This window comes from Bubalus bubalis, chromosome 19 (genome assembly GCF_019923935.1).
Source record: "Bubalus bubalis isolate 160015118507 breed Murrah chromosome 19, NDDB_SH_1, whole genome shotgun sequence".
Taxonomy (NCBI): domain Eukaryota; kingdom Metazoa; phylum Chordata; class Mammalia; order Artiodactyla; family Bovidae; genus Bubalus; species Bubalus bubalis.
In genome coordinates this window covers 71,059,895-71,085,851 of record NC_059175.1, presented here as the reverse complement: position 1 = coordinate 71,085,851, position 25,957 = coordinate 71,059,895, and the positions used below count along the sequence as shown (strand labels likewise).

The window sequence follows — 25,957 nt, the reverse complement described above, 5'->3', positions numbered from 1 at the left end:
CACGCACAGTGACCCGGGCCTCGCTCTTGTATCCCCGCGGGGGTGCCCGGCGCCAGCCTGGTCTCCACTCACCGCAGACATCCTCCCCAGGCCTCTGCCGCCCAGGGCAGGGAGATGGTGGGGCAGGGCGGGCTGGGCAGGCCAAGCATCAGGGGACACCAGGGCAGGGCTGCGCCCTTGGGGCAGGTTGGGGGCCTGGGGCAGCCGGGAAGGAGCCTGGGGGGAGCAGGACGACGGGAGGCCCAGCAGCAGAGGCCCCACCCCACCCTGGCATAGGGGCCGGCGGGAGGGCGAAGACAAAGGGCGCTTGCATCTGGGGGGTGTTTCCTCCACTTTGTGAACCTACAGGGGAAAGAAGAATCCCTCCCCAGGCCCACAGGCCTCCCCTGGGACCGTAGGGCCGTGGCCGGAGCCGTGGCCGTGACTGTGACCCCGACTGGCTGGTGAAGGCAGCCTCTCATGCCCCTGTGGGGCCTGTCTGGTGGCTGAGCTGATGGCGGCGGTGGCTTCTGACTCTGCATCTGCAGGGGTTTCCCAGGAACAGAACCGCAGCCCCGGTCACGAGGAGGCCCGGGACCCGGGCGACATCGGCTCAGAGTGAAAGCGAGAGAGGCTGGCGTGGGCAGTCCAGCAAGCCCACGGGCAGGCGGGTCCTCCAGGCTGGCGGTCACCCTGGCTCCCCTGCTTTCTGTTAGGCGGGTCTCCCACAGGGGCTGACGCCCCAGGCCCAGGCAACCCCCCACAGATTGTGTCCTGGTGCCTGCAGGGGCAGGGACTTTGCTCTGGACTAAGTGCCACTCAGCAGGGCCAGCCGCTGTCCCTGCCTTTCCACCCTCCTGGGCCCCCTGGAGCTCACTCTGCTTCTACCGCAGGGCTGTCTACCCCACAGCCGTGGGGGCCATGTGCTCCCCTCCGGAAACCTAAAACAAGCCAACGACTGAAGCATTTCAGTCCCGCTCCACGTGGAGCCCCATCACCGGTGTGGAGACTCCAAGGGCAGGGTGGCCAGCTCACAGGCGACCATGGATGCTTGGCCCATGGCCTCTGCCGCCGCCAGCCCAGAAGCCAAACCACAGTCTCAGCAGCGACGGGCCCTGGCGGTCACTGATGCGCCTTCCAGCTCAGGACCAACCACAGGGGGCCCAAGGCTCCTCTCACCAACCTGGGGGGATGCCCCCTCCCAGCCCTGTTGGTTTCCCCGGCTGTAGCCAGGTCAGGACACCTGAGCCCCCCTCAGCTGGGATGCCCTCTCCCCTTCCCTCCCTCCCAAACGAGTGCCACGGCGGGGCCGACCCCCTCGCCCCGGGAGTTCCTCACTCCTGTGCACAGCAAGGCCTCTGCACTGCTGTGCTTGGTGGCAGCGGCCACCGAGGCCCCTCTTCCTGCCAGCGGCCCTTGCAGCCGAGCCCCACCTCCCGCCCCCTTCCGTTCGAGAGCATCCTTAGGACCCTGGGTCAGGGGCAGGGAGAGGCAGCCGGGCCCTGAGATCTGAGTTGTGGCTCCCACGCCTGAACCAGGACCCCGCACACAGCAGGCAGCCCACCCCCAGCGGCATTTCTGAGACGAGCAGCATTTCCCACCCCGCACATCACCTGCCCTGCCTTTAGGTTGGGATGATCCCCAGGTTGAGGCTTGTGAAGTCCAGGTAGACACTGCTCTGGGGAGAAGCCAGGGCACCATTCTCCACGTGGTGGCCCCGTGGCGCTGGGCACCTCTGCTACTTCGGGCAGTCCGAGGCCCTCCTGCCACCCTTGCCCACCTTGCTCGTGTCCCCATGGCCCTGCCTGACCCGTTTGGACCTTCGGTGACCACTCCCAGCCTCTGGGGCCAGTAAAGTTGTCCCCAGGGTCAACCCATTCAGTTTAGTTCAGTCCGTGAGTCGTGTCCGCCTCTTTGTGACCCCACGGACTGCAGCGTGCCGGGCCTCCCTGTCCATCACCAGCTCCTGAAGGTGTGGGGCCCCTCGAGGACTGCAAGCTGCAGTGGGGCCACTCCCTCGTGGGGGGCTTCTCTTGATTCGAGGGCCTTCAAGGGGGGCTCTCCTGCCAGCAGCCCTGGCCACACAGGAGCAGGCGTTGGGGGGGAGCCCAGCTGCTTGCAGGCCGCACACTGCGGTCAAGTCTGCTCCAGGCAGCGGGCCCCAACTCAGGTCCCCATTTCTGCGGGCTCCTCGGTCACCCCTCAGTCCACTACAGGGCACAGCCATCCCCTCCGTGGGGGTCCAGGGCCACTTGGCGCAGGTCTCCTCCTCCTCCTCCTGGGGTAAGCAGATAGGGTGAGGGGGGTCCCTGGAGACAGAACCAGGCTCTGGTGACAGAAGACGAGCCATTTGGGGCCTGAGCTGCTTTGTCCTGAAAGATGATGCTGTGAAAGTGCTGCACTCAATATGCCAGCAAATTTGGAAAACTCAGCAGTGGCCACAGGACTGGAAAAGGTCAGTTTTCATTCCAATCCCAAAGAAAGGCAATGCCAAAGAATACTCAAACTACTGCACAATTGCACTCATCTCACACACTAGTAAAGTAATGCTCAAAATTCTCCAAGCCAGGCTTCAGCAATACATGAACCGTGAACTTCCATATGTTCAAGCTGGTTTTAGGAAAGGCAGAGGAACCAGAGATCAAATTGCCAACATGCGCTGGATCATGGAAAAAGCAAGAGAGTTCCAGAAAAACATCTATTTCTGCTTTATTGACTATGCCAAAGCCTTTGACTGTGTGGATCACAATAAACTGTGGAAAATTCTGAAAGAGATGGGAATGCCAGACCACCTGACCTGCCTCTTGAGAAACCTATATGCAGGTCAGGAAGCAACAGTTAGAACTGGACATGGAACAACAGACTGGTTCCAAATAGGAAAAGGAGTACGTCAAGGCTGCATATTGTTACCCTGCTTATTTAACTTATATGCAGAGTACATCATGAGAAACACTGGGCTGGAAGAAGCACAAGCTGGAATCAAGATTGCTGGGAGAAATATCAATAACCTCAGATATGCAGATGACACCACCCTTATGGCAGAAAGTGAAGAGGAACTAAAAAGCCTCTTGATGAAAGTACAAGAGGAGAGTGAAAAAGTTGGCTTAAAACTCAACATTCAGAAAACGAAGATCATGGCATCCGGTCCCATCACTTCATGGGAAATAGATGGGGAAACAGTGTCAGACTTAATTTTGGGGGGCTCCAAAATCACGGCAGATGGTGACTGCAGCCATGAAATTAAAAGACGCTTACTCCTTGGAAGGAAAGTTATGACCAACCCAGACAGCATATTCAAAAGCAGAGACATTACTTTACCAACAAAGGTCCATCTAGTCAAGGCTATGGTTTTTCTACTGGTCATGTATGGATGTGAGAGTTGGACTGTGAAGAAAGCTGAGTGCTGAAGAATTGATGCTTTTGAACTGTGGTGTTGGAGAAGACTCTTGAGAGTCCCATGGACTGCAAGGAGATCCAACCAGTCCATCCTAAAGGAGATCAGTCCTGGGTGTTCACTGGAAGGAATGATGCTAAAGCTGAAACTCCAGTACTTTGGGCACCTCATGCAAAGAGTTGACTCATTGGAAAAGACTCTGATGCTGGGAGGGATTGGGGGCAGGAGGAGAAGGGGACGACAGAGGATTGAGATGGCTGGATGGCATCACCGACTAGATGGACGTGAGTTTGAGTAAGCCCTGGGAGTTGGTGATGGGAGGCCTGGCATGCTGCGATTCATGGGGTCGCAAAGAGTCGGACACGACTGAGCGACTGAACTGAACTGAAAATCACTGCAGATGGTGATTGCAGCCATGAAATTAAAAGATGCTTGCTCCTTGGTAGAAAAGCTATGACCAGCCTAGACAGTATAATGAAAAGCAGAGACATTACTTTGCCAACAAAGGTCCGTCTAGTCAAGGCTATGGTTTTTCCAGTGGTCATGTATGGATGTGAGAGTTGGACTATTAAGAAAGCTGAGCACAGAAGAATTGATGCTTTTGAACTGTGGTATTGGAGAAGCCTCTTGAGAGTCCCTTGGACTGTAAGGAGATCCAACCAGTCCCTCCTAAAGGAGATCAGGTCTGGATGTTCATTGGAAGGACTGATGCTGAAGCTGAAACTCCAGTAGTTGGGACACCTCATGCAAAGAGTTGACTCATTGTAAAAGACTCTGATGCTGGGAAAGATTGAGGGCAGGAGGAGAAGGGGATGACAGAGGATGAGATGGCTGGATGACATCACCGACTTGATGGACGTGAGTCTGAGCAAGCTCCAGGAGTTGGTGATGGACAGGGAAGCCTGGCGTGCTGCGGTTCATGGGGTCGCAGAGTCGGACACTAGGGAGTGACTGAACTGAACTGGCTGAACCCCAAGAGGCGCCCCTGGCTTTGGGGTGACAGCGGGACCGCCTGTGAGGCCCTCGGGACGTTGGGTCCGGGGGGACGTGCGGGCTCCTGGGCAGCAGGGCGGGTGCTCAGGAGAGGGGGGGTCTGGGCTGGGCCTGCTGCCCCTGGACCCCTCCAGCCCTGTGCTTGCGGTCATGCCCCCACCCCCAGCCACGCGTCCCGAGCAGTGGCGCACGTGAGGCCTCCTGGAGAGCAGCCATGCCGATGCCGCCCAGGGGGAGGCCCTGGCAGGTTCAGCGAGGCGGCGTAGGGCACCCCCAGGCTCCTCTGCACCCTCCCCCCCAGGGCCAGGGTGCACCTCAGACAAACCCGCCCGGCCCCACGGGCGCCCCTCGAGAGTGGGGTCCTGTGGGTGCTGAGACCTGTAACCACGGCGGGTGGCCTGACTCAGAAACGTCCGCTCGGCTCTGGGGCTGGAGGCCTGGGCTGGGGGCAGTGTGTGTCCTGCCTCGACCAGCGTCTGAGGCTGCAGGTGGTCAGCCTCTGTCCCCGTCTTCCGTGTGCCTGTCTCCTCCCCTCCATGTCTCTTCAGGACACTCGTCTCGGAGCCAGGGCCCTCAGCGAAGCCAGGATGACCTCGTCATCTCCAGACCCTGAATCACGTCTGCAGAGAGCCTTTTTCCAGGAAGATACCAGGGGTCAGGGCAAGGATGTGTCTTTAGGGATCACCATTCAGCCCATGCGTGGCATCAAACCTGGGCCCCCCACCCCACCACATGCCCATAACAGGGGCTGCGGGCCACACACGTGGGGCGGGCAGTGCAGGACGCGGTGCCCAGAGTCCCCAGCCCCCACCAAGGGCGCACAGCCCGTGGAGACTGCACACCGAGGCTTGGCCCGTCCAGCAGACGAGGCTGCTCTGTGAGGTGGTCTGCCTCCCAGATGGGCCGCGTGGCCGTGCCAGTCAGATGTGGGCAGCCAGGCTCCACATCTGCGACCCAACTCCAGGCCTGTGTGTCTTACTAACGTCTATGAGCTTCCCACCCCACTGTCCTAGCCCCCCACGTTCTGACACCTTTGCAGCCTGCCCTAAAACAGCATTTCCAGGGGCACCTGGGTATGCACTCCAGGCCTCCAGACGCTGTACCGTGGCTGGGAATGTCCTCGCCTCGGCGCATCGAGGTCGGTGGGCACAGACCCCCCCCTCCTGAGCCAGGTTGGTTCAGGCTGAGGGCCTCACGGCTCCCCTGCAGTGCTCAGCAACCCCCCAAGACCCAAGGGGCCCCCACGCCCGTCAGACTGGGAAACCCTGCAGGGCCACAAGCCCCAGCCTGTGTTCACAGGTCAGGACTCCTAGGAGGGCGTGTGGTGGAGCAGGATCCGGGCCCTGGGGACCCCTCCCTGCGGGCCAACGGAGCGCCCTTGTCCACAGGAGGGTGGGGTCTCTCCTCGTGCAGGCTGCAGGGCAGGACCCAGGCCCCTAGGACCCTGCAGCCCTGACCTGCACGGGCTCGGATGGGTCCCTCCTGAGGAAGGTGGCCCTGGCATTGGCCAGCTCCACCCAGCACTGGGGTCCTCCTGACCACCGTCTGGATAGCGGCCACATCTGTGGGTGGTCGCCCTCAGCTCACTAACAGCCCTGGGCGGGTGGGCACAGGTGTTCAGGCTGGAGGCGGGTGGCTGGCATTACCTGCAGGCTCCACGCCCCCGCACCCCTGGGAGGCGTCCTTCTGTAAACGGGACGCGGGCCCTGTGTGCCCGGCAGTCTTGCTCAGCATCGCAGCGCCGCCTGCCCTGCTCGTGAGTCCAGGGGGACGGGAGTGCTTGCGTCTCCAGGCAACGAGGACAGGAGCCGGCCCTGGGGAGGGTTCAGGTGGCGGGGAAGAGGGGGCAGGAGGCTTGGTGCGGGTAAGGCACTCCACAGACACCCGGCCGCAGGGCCCCCGCTCCCCGTGGCCACCAGAGTGCCCCGTGGGGAGGCGGGGAGCCACCTGGGGCTGAGGGCAGCACAGAGCCGGGGCACCGGACAGGGTCCGCAGGGAGGTGGCCCCTCTGTGTGTCTGTGTCCCGAGCTCCCCTTCTCATAAGGACAGTCGGGATGAAGGCCACCCTAGTGACTGCATCCACCTTAATCGCCGTCTCCAAACGCAGTCATGTTCTGAGGTCCTGGGGGGTCAGGACCCAGGCGGAGGAACGTTGGGGACAGCAGCCAGGCCGGCCCACTCGTCGGTCATCACAGAGTCCCGGCGCGTCCACCACCCACCACCCGCTCCACAGCCGTCCCGTGGGCCCTGCCTGGTCCCTCCCCCGCGGCATCCCCAGCGCCCAGACCATTCGGCTCAGCAGCCGCAGAGCACGCAGTTAAGTTTCACATTAAACTAATTAAACATTTAAAAACTAAATCCTGTTCCTGGGTTGCACTGGCCACGTTTCAAGGCGTCAGCGGGCCCCTTCCCCACCCCTTCTCTGTGCGCACTTTCCTGTCTCCTTATCTTCCTGTTTCTCCGTCTCGCTCTGTCCCCCAACCCCATCTGAAGTTACCGCCCGGGGTGCTGCCCACTGACCCACCCCCACGAGCCCCGTCCCTCCACAGCCCACACTCTGCCCTTTGGATGCGTGTGGAGCTCAGTGCAGACAAACCAGCTGAACGTCGAGAGAGGAGAATGGACTTTACCCGCCCGTTCCCCCCGCGGGGTGGCCGCCGGATCCTGGATGCCTGCTTGCGAGGCCAACAGGGGCCGAGGAGGCTGTGGCCCTGTGCCGGCTCCCCTGAGGCCTGGGGTGTGACCTGCCTGTGCAGGGCAGGGCTGGGGAGCCTCCAGACCCCGAGAAGTCCCCCTGGAAGGGGGCGGCCCGCACAGCCCGGGAGGTGAGCCCACGGGACGCCAGAACATCCCAAGCACCCCCCTCAAAGAAAGCCAGAGCAGCCCCGAGCTGTGCTGTGGGTGAACCTCCCCGACTCGTGGCCTCTTCTACCCCAGGGCCCCCTGCTCCCTGAGCTCAGGGCAGGGAGTCAGGGAGGCTGGCACCACACCCTGCCTCCACTGAGGCTACCAGAAAGCACCCACCAGCCCCAGAGACAGCAGGAAAGAGGGCAGCCGGACGGCGGGAGGGGAAGGCTGCCCAGCTCTGAGCCCATCACAGGGCCCTTGTTGCCACACACGTGCACGCACAGACACATGCACAGAGACACACACGCACACACAGGCACATACGCACCCACGTGCCCACAGACACACGTGCACACACACAAGCACGCTCCCTGCCCGTGGCCAAGACACAGCACGGAAGTCAGCACCGGGCCCTGCCTGCCGGGTCCCGCCTCGAGCGCCTGCACCCAGGCCCCTATAGGGCACGAGGCTCAGCCCACCCCTAGCTCTGACCCGGGAGGTTTGCTGCATCCAGGGCGGAAGTGCAGGCAGCTCCCATCCCACTCTGAGCAGAGGACAGAGAACAGCAGAGGCTGCGAGGAAGGGCGAGGAAGCCGCAAGGCCTGGAGCACCCAGGGCCCGCCCGCCCTTCCCTCTGACAGACCTGAGCTCCCGGGTCTGCGCTGGGGACTGCCAGCGCAGGTGGGGGTGCGGGAGGGGGAGTCCGGTCTGTGCCCCCAGCTGAGGGCAGCCTTGAGATCCCCGCACATCCAGAGACGAGGGCCCTGGGCGGGCAGGGAGGCTGGGGGGACGCCGCCCCTTCCCACCAGGGGCTCGGGCCCAGGGGCAGCGCCAGGGGCAGCAGCATGGCTGGGCCGTCCTGACCTGCGCCCGCCCCTCCAGGACGGGAAGGGCCTCACGGGGAGTCCTTTGAGACAGGAAGGCCCGTGGACAAACACACTCTTGTGAGAGGCCTGAACGCGCACCTGCAGAGAGCAATTTAGATTAAAAAGGACCACTCCTGGGAAGGCCTCGCGGTGTGAATTAAGTTAATCAATCTGGCCTCTTCCTGAAGATGGAAGACGGGAGACCAGGGTTCTCTGGGCGGAACGGAGCCTGGGGAAGAACTTACTTTTCCTGTCTGCCCGGCCCTTCTGTATTTCCGTTTTGGGGGTGTTTTGTTGTGTTGTAAAATCTCTATGGCATGAAGCAGCATTTTCAGCCATTTTAATATGCACAGCTCAGCGGCATTAAGGACACTCACACTGCTGTGTGAACACCGCCCCACCACCCCCAGAACTCTCTGGTCTCCCCAAGGGAAGCCCTGTCCTCAGCATCGCTGACCCCCCTCTCCCGCCCCAGCCCCCAGCCTCACCTCTCTGCTTTCTGTCCCCGAGACCGGGCTGCTCAGGGGCCTCACAGAGGGAGAGTCCGGCAGGCTGTCCCTTCTGTGTCTGGCTCAGCTCACTGAGCACAAAGCCCTCACAGCTTGCCTGCGCTGTCGCGGAGGCCAGAGCATCCTCCCGTTCCAACTGGAGCCCCATTCTCTCCTGCGTGCACACCACGGCTGTGGATCCGCCAGTCCAGCGATGGCACCGGGATGTTTCCACGACGCCACTGTGAACGCAGGTGCACGGAGTCCGTTCAGGCTCCTGCTTTCAGTTCCGCTGGGTCCACAGCCTGGAATGGAACCTCTGAGTCAGGCAGTAGCTCTGATTAGTTTTTTGAGGAATCGCCAGGCCGTTTTCCGCAAGGGCTGCACGTTTTCTGCTTTCATCAGCCGTGCACAAGCGCTGCTCTTTCCACATCCTCGCCAACACTTGTGATTGTCTGGGTTTTTTTAACAGCCATTCAGATGGGTAAGAAGTGGCATCTCTTGTGGTTTTGATTTGCATCTCCCTGATAACCAGCACAGCTGAGCATCTTTCCACATGCTTACTGGCCATTCATATGTCTTCTTCGGAGAGATGACTTTCAGACCTTTGCCCACTTTTTAGTGGTTGGATTTTGTTGCTATTGTTGAGTTGTGGGTGTTCTTTATATATTGTGGATATTAATCCCTCATCAGACGTATGAGTTGCAGGCACCTCCTCCCATCTGTCGGTTGTCTTTTGACAGTGTCCATTCATGCCCCGTGTTCGTAGTCACCCCTCTAATCACTATACTGGGCCAAGAGTCAACCCCGTGGACACACCTCTGGAGTGCCAGCCCAGGCCTGTTTGGGGCCACAGCCCTGCTCACAGGGACAGAGGCCAGGTGGGAGGGGGAGGGCAGGGAGCCAGAGGCCAGGTGGGCACTACCCACGGGGCGCAGGAGGGCAGCCTGAAGTGGGCGGCCACAGGGGCCCCGGGGCAGAGCTGGCCTGTGCACGCAGCCGCCAGTGGGTGAAGGGCGTCGCATGGCCACCGACAGGGACCCCCTTGTGCCTATTTGCGGTGTGAGCCGGCACGTGTGGGGTGGGCAGAGAGGGCCCAGCCAAGGCATTGAGGGCCGGGGCCCCACCCTGCCGCCTGACACAGGCCCTGGCTCTCGGGAGCTAAAGCTTCTATTTAAAGAAAAGCTTGATGTGTAAAGGGAGCTGGTGCCTCAGAACCTGTGATGCCCCCTGCCCGGCCCCAGCCCCGAAAAAGAAGCCGAAATGAATGTTCCATAGCAAAGAAGGGAAGCCAGGGACGCGCTGTGGGTGGTTTAAGCTGCAGGAGGAATCCTCCCCCAGCTCCCACAGGGGCCCATACACAACACACACACAACAGACAACACACAGACACACACATACTAGACACACAGACACACAAACACACACAGACATCAGCATTAGACACACTCAGACACACACACAGACACACACAGACACACACATACTAGACACACAGACACACACAGACAACACACACACACACAGACACTAGACATACTCAGACACACAGACACACACACACAGGCACACACACAGACACACACATACTAGACACACAGACACACAGACACACACAAACAGACACACACATACTAGACACACAGACAACTCACAGACACACAGACAACACACACAGACACACACAGACACACACAGACATCAGCACTAGACACACTCAGACACACACAGACATTAGACACACACCAATACACAGATACACAGACACAAGCATACACACAGTGGCACACACGAATATTAGATATGCGTGAACACACACATACACACAGAAACAGCACAAAACACACTCGCTCGAGTGTTCAGAGCGAGAGGCCCGCACTTCCCTCCTCCAGGCGTAACCCCGGGAGCCTGCAGGACTCGCGTCTCACCAGCATAACACCCTGTCTCCAAAAGGACCCGGAGGGCCAAACCCTGATCAGGGTGGAGGTGGGGCGATGCTGGGGGGACGGTCCCCTGACGCGGGAAGCCAGTCTCCCCGCCCCGCCCCGGCCTCTCCAAGGGCAGAGGGCAGGGCCACGCACAAGGCGGGCAGACAACGGGGCTGACCTGCCCGGAGCCCCTCAGCCTCAGGCCCCTGGGCACCTCCCACCCCCAGGCCAGCACACCCGCCCAGGCCAGCAGCAGGAGGGCCGGAGGCCCAGAGCAGGCAGGCAGAGGTCGAGCCCACGCTGTGGGCACTGCTGAGACCCTGGCAGAGGCCCTGCCGCGCCCTCACCTGCCTCCTCCCAGGGCAGCCGTGCAGCTGGCGCTGTGGTGCCCGCCTCCCCAGGCCCAGGGCCCACCAGGCCACGTCGCTGAGCTCCTGCTGCCCAGATGGACAGGCTGTGGTGCCCGCCTCCCCAGGCCCAGGCCCCACCAGGCCACGTCGCTGAGCTCCTGCTGCCCAGATGGACAGGCTGTGGTGCCCGCCTCCCCAGGCCCAGGGCCCCACCAGGCCACGTCGCTGAGCTCCTGCTGCCCAGATGGACAGGCTGTGGTGCCCGCCTCCCCAGGCCCAGGCCCCACCAGGCCACGTCGCTGAGCTCCTGCTGCCCAGATGGACATGCTGGCGGGTGGTCCTCACGGTCCCTTGGCCAGGCAGGCCCCACCAGCCCAGCGGGAGGCCCCTCCTGGAAGTGATGGAAGTGACAGGTGCTGTCCACTGGCCCTGAGAGGCAGGGCCTGACCCCCGCTTCTAGAATCTTCTGCTCAGGGCCTGTTTCAAGGGCAGCCCACCTCGGCCCACAGAGACACGGAGGTGGCCGGGGGTGGTCTGGCCTCTGAGAGGCGGGGCCTCTGAGTGGTGTGACCCTCAAGGTGGGGACACAAGGAGGAGGGTAGGGGGAAGCGGGAGGTCTGGAAAGCCTACCGATCCCACCAGAGGGCCTGCCCCGGGGTCTCTCTGCAGCACCCCTCTTCTGGGAAGTCCCCACGCTCGCTGCCGGCCGGGTCCTCCCCGACCACCCGCGACCCTGCCCACCCCCAGGGCCCCTCCCGGGCGAGCTGTGTGGCTGCCTACCCACCCTGCGCGTGGGACCAAGTCGGTGAGCAGACCGCCCAGTGGCTCCTCCAGTTGGTCGCCGGTGGCCGGGAGGCCAGGGAGGGCCCCCGACACAGCCTCGGCCTGGGCCTTGCCGTGAGGAGGCGCCCCTGGGCCACTCCCCACCTGTGGGTGACGGGCAGCTCAGGACAGGTGCCCTCCGAGCGCTCCCTGGCTCAGCCCCGGGCGCACCGGTGAGACCCGCACTTGCTGCTTTCAACTTAGTCTGCGTTGTCTTCTTAATGGCAGCGTCAAATAATAGGTCCTTTGTTCTCGTCCAGTGGGAACGACAGAAAATCATTGGATTGATCCTTGGCGGGCGCTGTGCCCGTGAACTCCCGTACCGCTGGAGCCTGGCTGTCTATCGGCTGGGTAGCCAGGCAGTGGCCCCGGACTCAGCGTGACTTCTACCCCCGAGGGCTGGACGCTGAATGGGCGGGGGCGGGGGGGTGTGCAGCCGGGAGCCTGAGCCCAGACAGCTGCCCCACAAGAAGAGGTGGGTGGGGGCAGTCCTGGAGTCAGGGGTCCCTGTTCTCACACCTGCAACGTAGAGGACGCTGGGCAGTGCCCTTCCTGCACATGAGTGTGAGCACGGAGACAGCAGGAGGCCAGCGGAGGGCGCCACAGGGGCACAGGCCAGCACAGTGGGCACTGAGGGCATCACAGCAGGCGCCGAGGGTGGACATCACAGAGGGTGCAAAGGGCATCACAGAGGGCGCCGAGGGTGGGCATCACAGAGGGCGCAAAGGGCATCACAGAGGGCACTGAGGGTGGGCATCACAGAGGGCGCAAAGGGCATGACAGGGCGCCGAGGGTGGGCATCACAGAGGGCGCAAAGGGCATGACAGAGGGCGCCGAGGGTGGGCATCACAGAGGGCGCAAAGGGCATGACAGAGGGCACTGAGGGTGGGCATCACAGAGGGCGCAAAGGGCATGACAGAGGGCGCCGAGGGCAACAAGGTGTGGGGCAGGTCGCGCCCCCTGCTGGGCCCTGCCGCGTGGGAGAGCAGCCCCATGCGGGACGGTGCCCATCGGGGTCCAGTCAACAGGCCAGGCTGAGGCCCCTTGGCCCAGGCCGAGGCTGTGTCGGGAGCCCTCCCTGGGCAGGGGTCCACGGGGAGCCCGGTGCTGAGCCTCTCGCTGCCGCGGCCCCAGACCGTACACCCGTCCACCCTGGTTCCCCAGAAGGGATGCAGGCTGGCACGACACCCCAGAAATACGGAGTGGCTCTGATGCGCACTGCTCAGCGCCTGCAGAATCCACGCTCACAGGAGACTTGGTCTGTGGGAGTGGGGAGGCCCCTCGGAGGGAGCGGGGAGGCCCTTCAGAGGTGGGGAGGACCCCTCTGGTTCTGGGGTTGAGGCTGCAATGCAGGTCAGTCATCAGGTGCCCACGCACCCCCCACCCCCACCCCGGAGCCCAGGAAATGGCTCCGGGCCGAGAGAAGGACTCGAGACCCAGTGGCCTGACCAGTGTCCGATGAACCAGCCCTCCGAGCAGATGGGGCGGCCACAGGTGCCTGCGCCATCGCCCTCATCTGGGGTCTGGAGGTTGAAGGTGAGGCGCAGGCAGGGGTTCAGGAATGAAAGGCAGGGGTGGGGGCACTGGGGAGGACACAGCGGGGACTCGGGCGGGGGCTGGCGGTCCTCCAAGCACCTCAGGCTGCCGGAGGGGCCAGCGTTTCCTTGGTGGTCCCCGAGTCCCCGCCCCTACACACCATAGCTGAGTTGGCCTGGACCCTGCACTCCCAGAGCGGTGATGTCACTAAGAGCCTGGGGCTGTCACCAGCCAGTCCCCAGGAACAGCGGCCCAGGACGGATTTCTGTCCGGAGCCCCGCGACAGGTAGGGGGACCGTGATGAGGGGCGCTAAGCCAAGGCCCTCCCCCGCCCTCCCCCCCCCCGGGGAGCAAGGCAGACGGGCGCACCAGGTGAACCCCAGTTCGACACCATGCAACCACCCGCGGCGGCCCTGAGGTCAGCGCCCCGGAGTCCTCCCGCCGGATCCCCGGCCACCGTCTGAGCTCCACGGCGCCGGCCCGGCCCTGCGCCCCGGACGCGGAGGAAGCGGCGCCCCGAGGGGGCGACCTACCGTAGTAGCGGCTCGGCTCGCGGCAGTAGCGCAGGATGGGCAGCGCGTCCACCGCCGGCGGCTCCGGGGAGGGTGCGGGGTCCGCGTCGGGGCCCCGGCCGGAGCTGCAGCTCTGACCGCCGCCGCCCCCAGGCCCGGGCCCCGCGTCCCCCGTCCCGCCCGCCGCGGGGGTCACCACAAAGCGCTGGGACATGGTGGCCCCAGCGGCAGCCCCGGTCTCCGGGTGCGGGCGCTGCGAAGGCGGCGAGGACGCGGGCGGGCCCGGTGTGGGGAGGGCGGGGAGGGGCGGGGCCTGGAGGGGCGGGGCCGGACGGGCTGCACCCGAGAGGCCAATGGACCCTGAGCCCCTGGGACCTAGGCCGGCGCGGGTGTGGGCGCCGGGGGCCGGGCGGGCGGGGCAGCCCGGAGCGCAGAGAGGGACGCGGGCACCGCGGAAAGCCGTCCGGCCGTGGGCAGAGGCTGTGCCCACCTTCGCAGAGCGCCCCTGCGCTCCCCAAGACGCTGAAACCTTGTTCTGGAAGCCGGTACTGTCTCTTCAGGAGAGCGCAGCCGCGGGGTCTCCTTGCAAAACCTCGGAGACCCCGCCCCAGGCGCCAGGGCTGGTCTGGGGAGAGACAGGCCAGGGACGCTGGAGGTCCGGCGGGGTATGGGGAGTGCGGCCACCCCCGAAGCAGCCGGTGGCCTGGGGACCTTGAGAATGCCCACTGAGGGCCAGGACCAAGACTCCCCAGTGACCAAGGGTGGAGGCCTCCCACGGGGAGACTCTGGGGGCTAGGGACCCTGGCTTGGCATTTCCCACCCCCCACTCTGGCCTCTTGGCCACCAGGGTCTAGTCATTCAGCCCAGGAGGTCAGGCAGATGGCCTCCCTCAGAATTCTACCTGGTAGAAGCCCCGGGAGGGCAGGAGGGCTAAGGTGGGGCTGGGGAGGCAAGGGGGCCCTGGGCAAGAACCAGCCACCTGTCCCTGGGTGTCCACGGCAGGGCCCCCCAGGGTGCCCAGTTTGCTTTCCCTCCAGCCTCAGGTTCATCCCCCTTGCACCTCACTCATGTGCACCACTTCACTCATTCATTCATTCACTGAATGTGTACTGGTGCCTAGCAGAGCCCAGCCCTGGGATGATGCAAGGAGGCCGGAGTCCCTGCAGCTCTGAAGCCTGAGTTCCATATGAGAGGCAGCGACAAGAGCTCTGAGTAAGAGACAGAAAGAGAAGGGGTCTGGGGGTGAGATTTTAAATGGGATGTTGGAGCAGTGCCAGAAGGTGGTGACATTCAAGCAGTGACTTGAAGGAGGTGGGTGTTCAGCAGCAATAGTTTCCCTTCATTCACCTCTTGATCCATCATAGCTGCTCCTGGTCCAGCCCTCACATTTGTATTCCAGTAGTGGAGGGAGGAAACAGTGGAAGGGACAATCAGCACCCCTCCCCAGAACGTGGCCCAGAAACCAGACACCACACCGTTAGCCAGAATGTGGTCATGTGGCCACACCTGCCTGTTGAGAAGACTGGGACATGGACCTGCCAACGTTTGGAGCTCTGCTAACGAGGGAAGATGAGAAGTTAGGGTTAGAGGCCCCCAGAGCACAGGGGGAGAGGTGGAGAGCTGTGGGTGAAGACTCCCCTCTTGCACTCACCCTCTCGTTATCTCCCTCACCTCCAACCACATAGCAGCAGAGAGGGTGAGCAGAGCCCTGTACACACAGCTGCAGGCACACCTGGCCTCTCCCATCTCTCTCCTGCTCACACTTATAGGCACACCTGGCCTCTCCCCTCTCTCTCCTGCTCACACCTGCAGGCACATCTGGCCTCTCCCATCTCTCTCCTGCTCACACCTGCAGGCACACCTGGACATTCTCATCTCTCTCCTGCTCACACCTGCAGGCACACCTGGACACTCCCATCTTTCTCCCACTCACACTTGCAGGCACATCTTGACACTCCCATCTCACTCCCGCTCACACCTGCAGGCACATCTGGACATTCCCATAACACTCCCACTCACACCTGCAGGCACACCTGGCTTCTCCCATCTCTCTCCTGCTCACACGGGCAGGCACATCTGGACACTCCCATCTTTCTCCTGCTTACACCTGTAGGCACATCTGGACACTCCCATCTCACTCCCGCTCACACCTGCAGGCACACCCAGCCTCTCCCATCTCGTTCCTGCACAGCCTTCCTGGCTTTTTCTAGGTGCTCAGAAGGCCCTCCTGGCAGAAGTGGGGTCTCCACAGACCCTCTGTTCCCCATGATTCACAGGACGGCAGTCCTGCCTCAGCACCCCCACCCCTGGTCTTCAGTATTCTCTAGGCCATTTTTGCCTTCAATCTTTTCCCCTCAAGACGAATATTTGAATCACTGTGGAAAGTTTTCCCCCAAGTGCCGTCATGTTTTGATTGAAAAGGCATTCACTCTAAAAGTAAACTTGCTGGAAACTGTCTTTAAGGTGTCTAATCTTTCCACCCGGGTCCCACAAGTCTTTCTCATTATATTAATTCACGCATGTTCACATTTTTTGTTGCTACTGTAATGGATCTTGTAATTATGCTGAAATGTAAAAACCAAAACAGGACAAACATTACTGGCTGTTGTGTATTTGTTTTGTAACCTGCCACCTCCCAGAACTCTAAATTCCATTTTTCGCTTGTTTTCCCAGTTTCCTCTGTGGTTTGCAGGGATTTTTTTTTTTTTAACCTGTAAAGAATGATAGCTTTGTCTTTCTTTGTTGCTTTTACTTCTTCTGTTTTCTTCCCTCCTTTTGTTCTTATTTTGGAATTTTCTAGAAATTCTGGGGAAATATGAAATAACGCATTTTCCAGAACTGAAAAGGGAACAGCCCTGGAGGTCATCAGCAGTCATCAGAAGCACCCAGCTGGGAAAGGACCACTGAGCCCTCCTCTGCCCTGACACTCCACCCTGAGACCAGAGGCGGCTGTGGGCAGGCTTGACTCGGGAGGCCTTCTCTTCCCTCTGTCCAGGGCCCGTCAGGTGAGGTGCCCTCCCGGCCTCTGCCTGAGGACAGCCTGCGCCCCCAGCCTTGCCTCTGCGGTGCCCACAGTGGCCTAGCCCAGCCAGGCTCCCTGTCTGTGGTCCTGGAACTCTGGAAGACTCTGGGGCCGCGCTGACTTTGGCCAGTGGACTTCAGGTGAACAGGCCCACTGCACCCCCAGGCCCTCTGCCCCGTGTGGGCAGGGGCTGCGCTCTGAGGATGAGCAGGGAAATGGAAACAGACAATTGCAAAGCAGACGATAACAGTTGCGTCCCAGCCATACAAGCGTGCTAGGGGAGCACGCACGCACCCGCAGCCTAGCTTCCAGAAGCCAGGTCTCGTGGCAGCGCTCGGGCTCTTTAGGGGACCCTAAAGGCAAGTGTTGGAGTGGTTTGTGGACAGAAGGTGATGGGCTAGGCCTGGGAGGGGGGCTCTGGGCATCCACGGCAGTCAGTGCCATCAGCCATCTGAACAGGAGCCATGCTGCCCGCCTGACCGCCTGGCAGTCACTCAGGAGGTCAGGCGGCACTGGCCTCTCTGATGGGAGTGGCCCTCCTCGGCATGTCCCACTGGCCCTGCCAGGGCAGCCACAGGGTCAGACCAAGGCGGGCCCCCGCGGGCTGTAGTCCATGCTGGCCCAGGGTACCCACCGTCACCTGGAGCTGCCCAGAGGCCCCACTGCACCGGGAGGGATGGGACCGTTGTCATCTGAGGAGAGGAGCTGACAGATTGGACGGTGGCCTGTCTCCAGGTCCCATCCGGGTGGCCCAGGCCCTTTGGAGCCATCCTCCAAGACGACACATGTGTGGATACACGCGCATGCACACACACATACAAGGCACCTGGGGGCTTCATTCCATTGCCAGGGAGGCCTGTGGTCAGAGGCCTGAACAGTCACTCCAGGGAGCTGGGCTCTGTCTGGTGGGAGACCACAGAGGGGCTCGTCACTGACCTGGAGGCCGCGCCCCTCCCCATCAGCAGCTCCTCAGCTCCTGTGAGCACCTCAAGAAGGCCAGCGTCTCCTTGGAATGTTCCCCTGCCCCCCCACCCCAGAGCAGGCTCCCAGGGAGAGAGGGCTGCAGTGTGAGCAGAGGCTGACGGGGGAAACAGAGACAGAGATAGAGATCGAGAGAGCGATACAGTGGGGTGGGGGGCAGGGCCGCTGGCCTCCTGCTGTGCCTGAGCTGGGAGGCCTGCACTACCCCCTGAACAGCTGCGCTCAGGCCTCGGGACCCCTCTGGGCCCTCGTGGGGCTGACCTGCCTTCAGAGATGCAGACAGGACGGCTGGGGAGGAGGTGAGGAGCGTGCAGAGCCGTGGGGATCAGGGGGCTTCCCCCAGCATGTGAGGCAAATCCCGAGCACCCGTGAGCACCCCTGGGGCTGGCTGGAGCTGGGGCTGAGCCTCCCCAGGGAGGTGCCCTGGGGTGGAGGGCTGGTCCCGGGGGCTTCTGAGGTCTCAGGCTCAGATGACCTCTGCCCACCCTTCTCCAGTCTTCTCACCGCTGACCAGGGCTTTCAATTTTGTTCTGCTTGTGACTGTATCTGTAAACACCAGTGGGAAGAGCCTGCTGGCTGGGCCTGGGCAGTGGGCTGAGCTGGGTCGATTCCCAGCTGCCTGGAGAGGAACAGCAGACCCGAACCCCCGGGGCCCAGGAGCAGCTGGCGAACCTGGGGTGGCGGGAAGCCTTCAGGAGTGGACCTGACCCGGCCCCGTGGGCAGCCACGAGGTCAGACGGGGCTGCAGATGCTGGGAGGGCCCAGCCCTGTGTCCGCACAGTGACTGCGCTGAGCCCTGTGGTCATATCCCTAGGTGGGCCCACTCCTGGGGGCAGCGACGAGGAAGCCGTGCAGCTGGGCGTCCCTGCTGGGGACCAGGAGCCACTGCAGAAGCAGGACCATCACGGGCACTCCCCTGCAGCGCTTTTCTGCAGGAGTCTGACCGCGTGAGGCAGATGGCCTGAGCTGACGCCCGTCCTGCCCAGGCTCAGCTGCGTCCACCCCACCCGTATCATCCTGAACGATACCCAGAGTCCCAGGGTTTCACCTGCGAGCATCCAGACGGCCTTGTATTTAGTAAACCCCCTCCCTCCGTCTGTGGACTGAAGCCTGATGCTCTCTAGCTGCCCGAGACCATGCCCCCTCCCAGAGGAAGGTGCGGCCACTGCGGGGTGGGGGTGGGAGGGAGGGTCAGCGGGAGCCCCCCGCTCTGCAGGTGGGTTCCTGAAGTGGGTGCTGCCTCTGCCTTCTAGGGCCTCTCCTTCCTGTCTTCTGAGCCAGGGGTCCGGGAGCCCCTCTTCCCCCGGGAACACTCAAGTTCACAAGAGAGTGAAAAGGCGTCGTAACAGCCGAGCGCTGACAATGAGGAGAGCGGCTCCTCAGGTGCCCTGAACTGCAACCCGTTCGGAAACTGTGGCGGGAGGCAGTCCATCCTCTCCAACAGATTCGTCTGCCACACTAACGCTCCTCTAAAAATAAAGCCCACGAGTGACGTCAAGAGGAAGGGGGAGCGTGAGCGTCCTGCGTCCGCGGGAAGGCCTCCCCTGGAAGGGGCAGGGTCTCCCCGGGCCGAGCCCCCCGTGTGTGCATGACGGATGGTGCCCACTGGGCCCGGGGGCTCAAGACGCCATCCTGCAGCCCAGCCAGGGCCCGAGGGCACGTGGCCTCCCTGGGCCGGATGCTGGAAGGGGACTGGGTCCGGGGCAGCTCCCACAGGGACGCCTGCCTCCCTCTCAGGCTGCAGGGGCGCCATGAGGGGGCTCCTTTGCCCAGAGCTGCAGGCTGGAGCCCGGGGCAGAGCCAGGCGGCCAGTCTGGGCCGGCCCCGCTGTCTTGGCCTCGCCGCCCCCTGTGGCTGGGGTGCTGAGTCACAGACTGCCCCCAGGAGATGGTGGACGAGGCTCCTTTGTCCCCCAGGGCGGGGGCATCGTGCGCCCGCTGTGCCGGGCTGCCCAGGCAGCCTTGCTCCCAGCGTTGCCATGACAAGCACGTGCCTGGCCGGCAGGCCCCGGGGGAGCACAGCCCGGAGGGCGCTGGACGCCTCCAAGGCCTGGAGCTGTGGCCAGTGGAGCCCACTGAGGGCGTATGAGCTTGGCAACCAGGGTTGCCTGGTGCCCCAGGCAGGTGCCCCCAGGGCCCGGTTAAGAGGCGGAGGTGACGCGGGGCCTCCCGCGGGGCCAGCTCCAGGGCCAGGTGGGTCAGGTTCCCGGGAATAAGCTGCTCGCCGCAGCAGCAGCTTCCAGCCAACGGCCTGCACCCTCCTAGTCCTGCAGGGCCAGGTGAGACACGGGCCACCTGGGGTCCCAGCCCCGCAGAGCCCAGGAGGCTCACTCTGGGTCACTGTGAGGGAGCCCTCCCCACCCCACAGGGGCGCCTGGGGTTGCGCCTTCTTGCCCGGGAGGCGGCTCCTCTCACTGCCTCCCGTTTCAGTTTCGCTTCCTTTGTGGCTCCTGGCTGTGAGGGCAACTCCCGCCCCTCTGTGTCTGCAGAAGATGAGGCTTGCTCTGGGCCCACTGCCCCTGTGAGATCCTCTGCAAGGCTGGGCTCCCTTGGCAGCTCTGAGACGCTTCCCAGTGAGGGGTGGGCTAAGGGTTGGGTGTGTTTCAGGGACAGCACTGCCCTCGGGAAAGGAGGCCCCTGCGGCTGCAGGATGCAAAGCCCGAACCTGGGGGGATGGTGTCCCCAGCCCCGGGCAGCACCCCCCCTCAGCCAAGGCGGACACAGACCCGCAGCCACTGCATCTCACTGACTTTGGGATGCTCCCCTGGGCCCTGGCCAGCTGCCCAGCCCGACCCTCTGTGGCCGCCCATCAGGAGTCCATGGGCAGGCACAGTGAGGGGGGGTTAGGGGTTGGGGGGGTGGTTAGGGGTGAGGCGGGGGTTGGGGGTGGTGGAGGTGCAGACTGAGGGGTGACGGGGAGCTCAGCGGGGACCAGGAAAGTCCCTGCACCCCTGAAAGGTGATGCCGGGCTGTAAGGCCTTCACTGCCAGGAAGGGGTGCCCCAGGCTTTTTGAGGATGCATAGTTGGACCCCAAACATTCAGGGCCCCCTGGACAACACCCGGAGGACTGGCTTTATTTTTGTGTCCATCCCCCGCCTTCAGAACGTCCTTTTCAGGCTCTGAGACACCCCAGTGCCCAAACCGGATGGTACCCACCAGCCCGGCAGGACTCCGGGGCACAGCAGCGGCCTGTGGCCCTTGATTCTCTGTGGACACCGCTGTATTATTTCCTGCTTCGCTCCAGCACCCAGGACGGTGCGCAGTGCCTCGGACATTCAGAAACTGATGTGGAATGATGGGTGGATGGAGGGTGGGTGGATGGAGGGAGGGATACAGAGATGGTGGATGGAGGGAGGGACGGGTGGTGGTGGAGGAGTAGACGAAGGTGAAAGGGTGGAGGGGGTGGATGGTGGATGAAGGGTGGATGGAGGAATAAATGGAGGCAGGGATACAGAGATGATGGCCGGAGAGAGGGACAGATGGTGGCTGGGGGTGGATGGATAGTAGACAGAGGGGTGGATGAAGGATGAGAGGAGGGAGGGTGGACGGACTGATGATGGATAAATGGAGGGACGAATGGGTGCAGGAACGGTGGAGGAATGGATGGTTGATGGACAGTGGGCGGATGGACGACGGGTGGAAGAATAAACGCCTGAAACTCCCCTGACAGTGCAACTGTGCTTCGTCGCTCAGTCGTGTCCAACTCTGCGACCCCATGGACTGGAGCCCGCCAGGCACCTCTGTCCATGGGATTCTCCAGGCAAGAATAGTGGAGTGGATTGCCATACCCTCCTCCAGGGGACCTTCCCAACCCAGGGATCGAACCCAGGTCTACCCCATTGCAAGCAGGTTCTTTACCGTCTGAGCCATAAATTGGCACTCGGTAAATGTCAATTTTCATTCTTCTTTTCTTCTGAAACCTGTCGAAACAGCTATTATCTGCCCTAGACCCTCAAGGCTGTTTGGCTTAAGTTCCCGTCTTCTGCCTTTAATTGTGTGCTGAGCTCGGCTAGTGTCATGATTGCCCTGGGGGAGTTTAGATGAGGACGGGGAGAGGGAGAGAGGGGCGGGCACCCCGGGGTGAGGCAGGATGGTCCAGGGGTGGCGGGCTGGCCCTGAGGCTGCTGGGATGGTCCCGGGCGGGGCAGGACAGGAGACCACCCAGCAGGGCAGGTCCTGGCGGCAGGGGTCCCCGCAGCCCCGTGTCGCCCCGTCCTGCTGGGGAAGCCCGCATTTGCCCGGGCGCCGCCTCTCTGCACGGCCTCCCACAGGTGCCAAGGCCCCGAGGCCAGGCCTGAGCCCTGCCCCCCGGCTGCTGCTGGTTTGGCCATGGTGGGTGACGAGGGCTGGCTGGTAAACGGTGGGTGGGGGTAGGTGAGGGCTTGGGGGACATTTCTGCAGGGCCAGGGAGGAGGCCCCAGTCGGGGGCATCTCCTCCTCAGGCTAGGGCCAGGGGTGCTTGGTCAGTGGCCGGCAGGAGGTGGGCTTTGTCCTCGCCGAGGACCCCCCAGCAGCAGAGTCCAGAGCTGTGGGGGTTTGACCAGCCTTGGCTGGGCTGCCCTGGCTCTGGAATCAGGCCCAGGGCCCCAGGTCAAGGTGCTCAGACTCCCTACTGGCCCTTCTCTCACCCCCCGACCCTGTCCCCTTTGCTCCCGAGTCTTGGGGTCCGCCCCCAGCTGTAAGCCCCTCCCCAAGCCACACCTGCCCCACTTTGGACTCATGGACATGGAAACTTCGGCCACCTGACCCGCCACCTGGCCCAGCACGGCCACCCGATGCGTTGGGCTCCTCCCACCCCCATTCCCTTGGGAGGTCAGGTTTCCTGGGCTGAGCATCTCAACCAGCTCCAGCAACAGGGCCCCCGGGTAATACTGGCCCCGAGCCTCCCCACGGCACCTCCCATGGCTCTGGCGACAGGTGGTACCCGGAGCCTGAGACCTTCAAGCCTCAAGGGATGGCAGACCCCAGCCGGCCCTGCCTCCCGCACCGGGTGGCCCGGGCACTGCCTGCAGGTGGGCGATCTGAGCTGCAAAGAATCCTCACGCCACGGCCAACTGGCTCCTGGAGGAGCTCTCAGACAAGGCTCCCAGCTCACGCAACCTCTTTGCACCCTCCAGCTACCTGTCCACTCATCAACCAGCCATTCCAGCTCCCGACGGTCAAGGCAGGCCTTCCAGAGCCAGGCCTTCTCGGCTTCAATCCGCAGTGGCCACAGACAGCAAGCACCCAGCTTCCTCAACGTTCTACAGTGGTTGTAAGAGAAAAAGCAACTCCTGCCATCCCTTAGAGGGTCCAGCACTGTGACCGCTGAGGTTGGCAGGAGCCTGGAACCCAGGGGAACGGCTGGGAGGGAGAGGGCTGGGCAGGGGGTCTGAATGGCCACCTTGCAGGGAACAGGCTGTTTTGGGTCCCGCCACTCCGAGGCCTGCTGGTCATCAGTTCTCCATGGTGTGTTTTCTGGTGACATTGTAGATAAATGATGACACTTGAGAATGTGGCTTTCAGTTCAGTTCAGTTCCTCAGTCGTGTCCGACTCTTTGCAATCCCATGGACTGCAGCACACACATCATGAACCCCCAGCTTGTTCAAACTCAAGTCCATTGAGTCGGTGATGCCATCCAATCATCTCATCCTCTGCCCTCCCCTTCTCCTCCTGCCTTCAATCTTTTCCAGCATCAGGGTCTTTTCCAGGGAGTTGGTTCTTCGCATCAAGTGGCCAAAGTATTGGAGCTTCAGCTTCAGCATCAATCCTTCCAATGAATATTCAGGATTCATTTCCTTTAGGATTGACTGGTTGGATCTCCTTGCAGTCCAAGGGACTCTCAAGAGTCTTCTCCAACACAACAGTTCCAAAGCATCAATTCTTCAGCGCTCAGCTTCCTTTATGGTTCAGTTCTCACATCCATACACGATTACTGGGAAAGCCATAGCATTGACTAGATGGACCTTTGTTGCGAAAGTAATGTCTTTGCCTTTTAATACTCTGTCTAGGTTGGTCATAGCTTTTCTTCCAAGGAGCAAGTACCTTTTAATTTCATGGCTGCAGTCACCATCTGCAGTGATTTTGGAGCCCAAGAAAATAAAGTCTGTCACTGTTTCCATTGTTTCCCCATCTATTTGCCATGAAGTGATAGGACTGGATGCCATGATTAGTTTTTTGAATGTTGAGATTTAAGCCAGCTTTTTCACTCTCCTCTTTCATCAAGAGGCTCCTCAGTTCCTCTTCGCTTTCTGCCGTAAGGGTGGTGTCCTTATCTGAGGTTATTTATATTTCTCCTGGAAATCTTGATTCCAGCTTGTGCTTCATCCAGCCTGGCATTTCACATGATGTACTCTGCATATAAGTTAAATAATCAGGGTGACAACATACAGCCTTGTCGCACTCCTTTCCAAATTTGGAACCAGTCTGTTGTTCCATGTCAGGTTCTAACTGCTGCTCCCTGAGCTGCACATGGGTTTCTCAGGAGGCGCGTCAGGTGTCTGTGTTTCCGTCTCTTTCAGAACTTTCCACTGTTTGTCATGGTCCACACAGTCAAAGGCTTTAGCGTAGTTGATTAAGCAGAAGTAGATGTTTTTCTGGAACTCTCTTGCTTTTTCTATGATCCAATGGATGTTGGTAATTTGATATCTGGTTCCTCTGCCTTTTCTAAATCCAGCTTGAACATCTGGAAGTTATTGGTTCACACAGTGTTGAAGCCTGAAAAGAAAGTGTTAGTGTCTCAGTTCAGTCAGGTCCAACTCTTTGCGACCCCATGGACTGTAGCCCACCAGGGTCCTCTGTCCATGTGATTCTCCAGGCAAGGATACTGGAGTGGATTGCCATTTCCTTCTCCAGACGACCTTCCCAACCCAGGGATCGAACTCAGGTCTCCTGCAGTGCAGTTGAAACCTAGCTTGGAGAATTTTGAGCATTACTTTGCTCGCGTGTGAGATGAGTGCAATTGCACGGTAGTTGGAGCATTCTTTGGCATTGCCTTTCTTTGAGACTGGAATGAAAACTGACCTTTTCCAGTCCTGTGGCCACTGCTGAGTTTTCCAAATTTGCTGGCATATTGAGTGCAGCACTTTCACAGCATCGTCTTTCAAGATTTGAAGGAGCTCGGCTGGAATTCCATCACCTCCTGCGGGGAGAGCCACCACAAATGCCGACCCAGCTGAACTGGGTTTTTGTTTTTAGCTCAATTGTGAAAATCTGAAGTCAGGCTGTGGCTTCCAGGCTTGGGGACTCAGGGTCTGTCTGTGTAGGGAGCGTGCAGACCCGCCAGGGCCTGAGCCTCACCCTCCCTGCGGTAAGCCAGTGATCTGGGTGGGTCTGAGCCCACATGGACAGCACCATCCTGCAGCCATTCCCGCCACAGCTGCGGAGCACACCCCTCCTGACTCAGGCCCTAGGGGTGTCCCTCCTGCTCCCACTGCTTCCTCTCAGGGCCCTCTGCCCTGACCCTCCCCTTTGCTGGGCAACCACCCCTCCCCTGGAGCATGGAGCACCCCCCAGTCTCTTTCCACCAGTGGGCCTGGGAGACAGAGAGACAGACAGAGAGACAGGGGCCGGGTGTCATTTCAGTGATTTTGGAATAAGAACTAGTGCCACTTGCTAAAGAATGAACAGTTTTAAACTTTAGTGAGACTTTGGGACTTACGTCCCAGCCTTTTCTCTTTTCCTGAGGAGCGTCAGGAGAACCTACGTGAAAGCCCCAGGTGGCCAGGGAGCCGGCAGCTGAGTGACCCTCGGCCCGGTGCTCCTGCCCACTGCCTCGCCCTCCACACGGGGCTTCTCTGCAGAGCCCTGAGCTCAAGGCAGAGGGCGCTGGCTTCCCTCTCCTGGGCCCCATGAAGCCGGGGCTCGGAATGGACCGGCGCGTGGATAATGGCCTTGCAGCAGCAGGGCTTCCAGCAGCTGATGTGCAAACCCCAGTCTCCAGGGAGTCCTGGGGGCCCCGCTGGGGTGCGTGTGTGCACACGTGAGCGTGTGTCCCTCTGCCTGCGGGCGCTGCGTCTCTCTGAGCGCCCGCACCCCCTGCTGGCCTGTCCAGACATTACCGTCAGCAACATGTCCTCTGGGTGTAGTGACCCGCTTCAACCAGGACAGGCTTGTCTGGGAGTGACCCTCACCCACCCCTACCCCGCCCCCAACCCTAACCTCCCCTGGCTGCCCGCTTCATGCCAGCGCCCCAAACAGATCTGGAAGGCGATCCCTGGGGTCCCACCTGGTGGAGAAGGTTATGGTACAGTGAAGACA

The 25,957-nt window shown here is 61.5% G+C and overlaps 1 protein-coding gene and 1 long non-coding RNA gene across 4 annotated transcripts in view; one reads left to right on the top strand and one right to left on the bottom strand.

Annotated features, from left to right (window-relative positions):
- SLC12A7 (solute carrier family 12 member 7) overlaps nt 1-13,944 on the bottom strand; it is a 62,807-nt gene extending 48,863 nt beyond the window's left edge. For all 3 annotated transcript variants that reach the window (XM_025270751.3, XM_044932651.2, XM_044932652.2), the window contains exon 1: nt 13,737-13,944. In XM_025270751.3, coding sequence (XP_025126536.2) covers nt 13,737-13,929 — 193 coding nt within the window. In that variant the 5' untranslated portion in view covers nt 13,930-13,944. The remainder of the gene's footprint in view (nt 1-13,736) is intronic.
- A 137-nt stretch (nt 13,945-14,081) lies between these two features.
- Nucleotides 14,082-17,378, top strand: LOC123330582. The gene is made up of 3 exons (XR_006546601.1): nt 14,082-14,260; nt 14,839-14,927; nt 16,516-17,378. It is a non-coding gene; the product is annotated as an uncharacterized LOC123330582 (long non-coding RNA).
- The last annotated feature ends 8,579 nt before the right edge of the window (nt 17,379-25,957 follow it).